Source organism: Sprattus sprattus (assembly GCF_963457725.1).
Source record: "Sprattus sprattus genome assembly, chromosome: 12".
Lineage (NCBI taxonomy): Eukaryota > Metazoa > Chordata > Actinopteri > Clupeiformes > Clupeidae > Sprattus > Sprattus sprattus.
Genome location: NC_137910.1, coordinates 4146770 through 4149237, shown reverse-complemented (window position 1 = coordinate 4149237; position 2468 = coordinate 4146770). Strand labels below are relative to the sequence as shown.

General features: G+C 40.3%; 2 protein-coding genes across 2 annotated transcripts in view; one reads left to right on the top strand and one right to left on the bottom strand.

Annotated features, from left to right (window-relative positions):
• The window catches only part of shtn1 (shootin 1), a gene marked incomplete at both ends in the record, with an annotated part of 36168 nt that extends 34081 nt beyond the window's left edge, over positions 1–2087 (top strand). The window contains one exon of the mRNA XM_080848555.1: positions 2082–2087. Coding sequence (XP_080704681.1) covers positions 2082–2087 — 6 coding nt within the window. The remainder of the gene's footprint in view (positions 1–2081) is intronic.
• Positions 2088–2235: 148 nt separating this feature from the next.
• eno4 (enolase 4) overlaps positions 2236–2468 on the bottom strand; it is a gene marked incomplete at both ends in the record, with an annotated part of 17107 nt that continues 16874 nt past the window's right edge. The window contains 1 exon segment of the mRNA XM_080848554.1: positions 2236–2297. Within this exon segment, the coding sequence (XP_080704680.1) occupies positions 2236–2297 (62 nt within the window).

The following is a 2468-nucleotide window of genomic DNA, read 5'->3' as shown; positions in this document are numbered from 1 at the left end:
TCTTGTATAGTTGCAACTGTATAGTTGCCTAGCGGAAGCATTACCTATCTTTACTTGTTGTGTTTCATTCAGGATAGCAAATGATGTCATTATTTCATTTAAAAGCTGCGATGTTTGCATGAAAGACCGGAGCCGTCACTAGGCTATGGGCTGAAGAGAACACACACACGCACACACACGCACACACACACACACACACACACACACACACACACACACGTCTGTGTGGTCCCACACAGCGGATGCATCAGCTCCGGGCAGCTGGCTTCTCCTGTGTGAAGTGAAGTGATTGCCTCTGTTGGGATTTGAGTCCATCTGCTCAGCCTTCACTACAGGATGTGACAATGATGTGAAGGATTCCTCACAATGAGCTTGCTTGTTTGGTTAAGCCTAGTCATATGCGAGCACACACACACACTCACACACACACACACACACACACACTCAAGCATACATACACGCACACCAAACACACACTTCCTAACATAGGTACACACATACAGAAATGCAAATATACATATCTATCTCTATATAATGTTTCAAAAATATGTACATACATAACACATAAAGCCCAAACAGGATGTTTACAAAGTTTTTAGCTTTATATTGTATTAAAGTTGCCAAAGCTCCTAGCTCCTTTAAAGAGCCCCAACCTACGTGAGAAATGCCATTGTTGTAGTTATCTTAGTTCTCCGATTGCTGTCTACCAGTAACAGCACACACACACACACACACACACACACACACACACACACACACACACACACACACACACACACACATAAGAATCAGCCAGCAAATGACAACAGGACATGCACTGACCAGAGCAAAGAAAGAGTGCCGTCTGTGTGTGTGTGTTGTGTGTGTGTGTGTGTGTGTGTGTGTGTGTGTGTGTGTGTGTCTGTGTGTCTGTGTGTCTGTGTTGTTGGTGAGTGTGTGTGTGTTTGTGTGTGTCTGTGTGTGTGTTTGTGTGTGTGTGTCTGTGGTTTGTGTGTGTGTGTGTGTGTGTGTGTCTTGTGTCTGTGTTGTTGGTGAGTGTGTGTGTATGTTTGTGTGTGTCTGTGTGTGTGTTTGTGTGTGTCTGGTGTGTCTTGTGGGTTTGTGTGTGTCTGTGTGTGTGGTGTGTATGTGTGTGCGTGCGTGTGTGGTGTGTCCGTGTGTCTGTGGGTATGTGTGTATGTGTATGTCTGTGTGACTGTGTGTGTGTGAATGAGTCTGTCTGCGTGTAGTGTTTTTTCGGACTGACAGAGCGACACATACTTATTCTCTTCATTGTGTGTGTGTCACCTGCTGTAGGAATGCACATGAAAAGAGAGGGTGGTGAAGAGAGAAGAAGGATGAGATAGAGCGACAGAGAAGAGAGAGATAAAGAGAGAGTGATTGCCTGCTGAGCCTAACACACAGAGTGACAGAAAGACAGAATGGCAGACAGCCTCATTCACCACCACTCGCAGACAAAAACTACGGGATGGAAAATGAAGATGTCTATGAAATTCATTTTTAAAAGCACTTAAATAATTTAATATAAGATCTTAAAATTATTTTTAGTTTTTTTTCTTCATTTATTTGATATCTTATGTTCTGTAGTTCTTATTATGTCTTTTATGTTTAATGTCAGCACCAACATGCCAAAACAAAACCATGGTAGGCGTAAAGTTACTTGGCAATAAATACAATTCTGATTCTGATATCATTTTAAATGAATTTCAACAGAATGGTTGCACAGTTTGACACATTTTTATTTCATCAAAAAGAAAGAGTAGACAGATGAGCTTTTTTGTATTTGTGGAATAAATGTAAATGCATAAAATGTAATCTATAAAATGTCTCTAATTAAATCAGATTTCAACAGAAGGAGTTGTATAATGTATTGTATACAAATTGTATAAAATAGCTCATATTAATTATGTGTTGTATTAATTTTTTGCCTTAATGCTGTTTGTGTGTGTGCGCACACATGCATTGAGAGTTTGTGTGTGTGTGTGCGCACATGCATTGTGTGTGTGTGTGTGCGCACATGAATTGTGCGTGTGTGTGATTTTATGCATCCTTCTCACTCTGTCTCTGTGTCTCTGGCTCAGGACTGACACTGGCACCAAACAAAGGTAACTCCAGTTGATTTGAACCTGTAACGCATAACCATCAATATTTGAAACACACACACATTCAACATTCACACACAAAAATACACTTTATCCTTGATACTTATTAAAGGCACACTAATACGAAAAATATTTAAAACCCTTTACTCACTGTCGGCTCAGCACACAAGTGCTTAACACAGTACTCTGAGAACTCTGAAGATACAACGCACACACACATTTTTCACACACATATTTAACTGAATAGGAAGTGACTACTCGTCTTGCTCCTAGCATACTCTTTGTGTCTGGACTGCTCTTTCTTTCTTTTGCTCTTTCCGCTTCAGTTTTTTCTTTTTTTATTGTTTAGTTCTAGCGAAAAAGAGA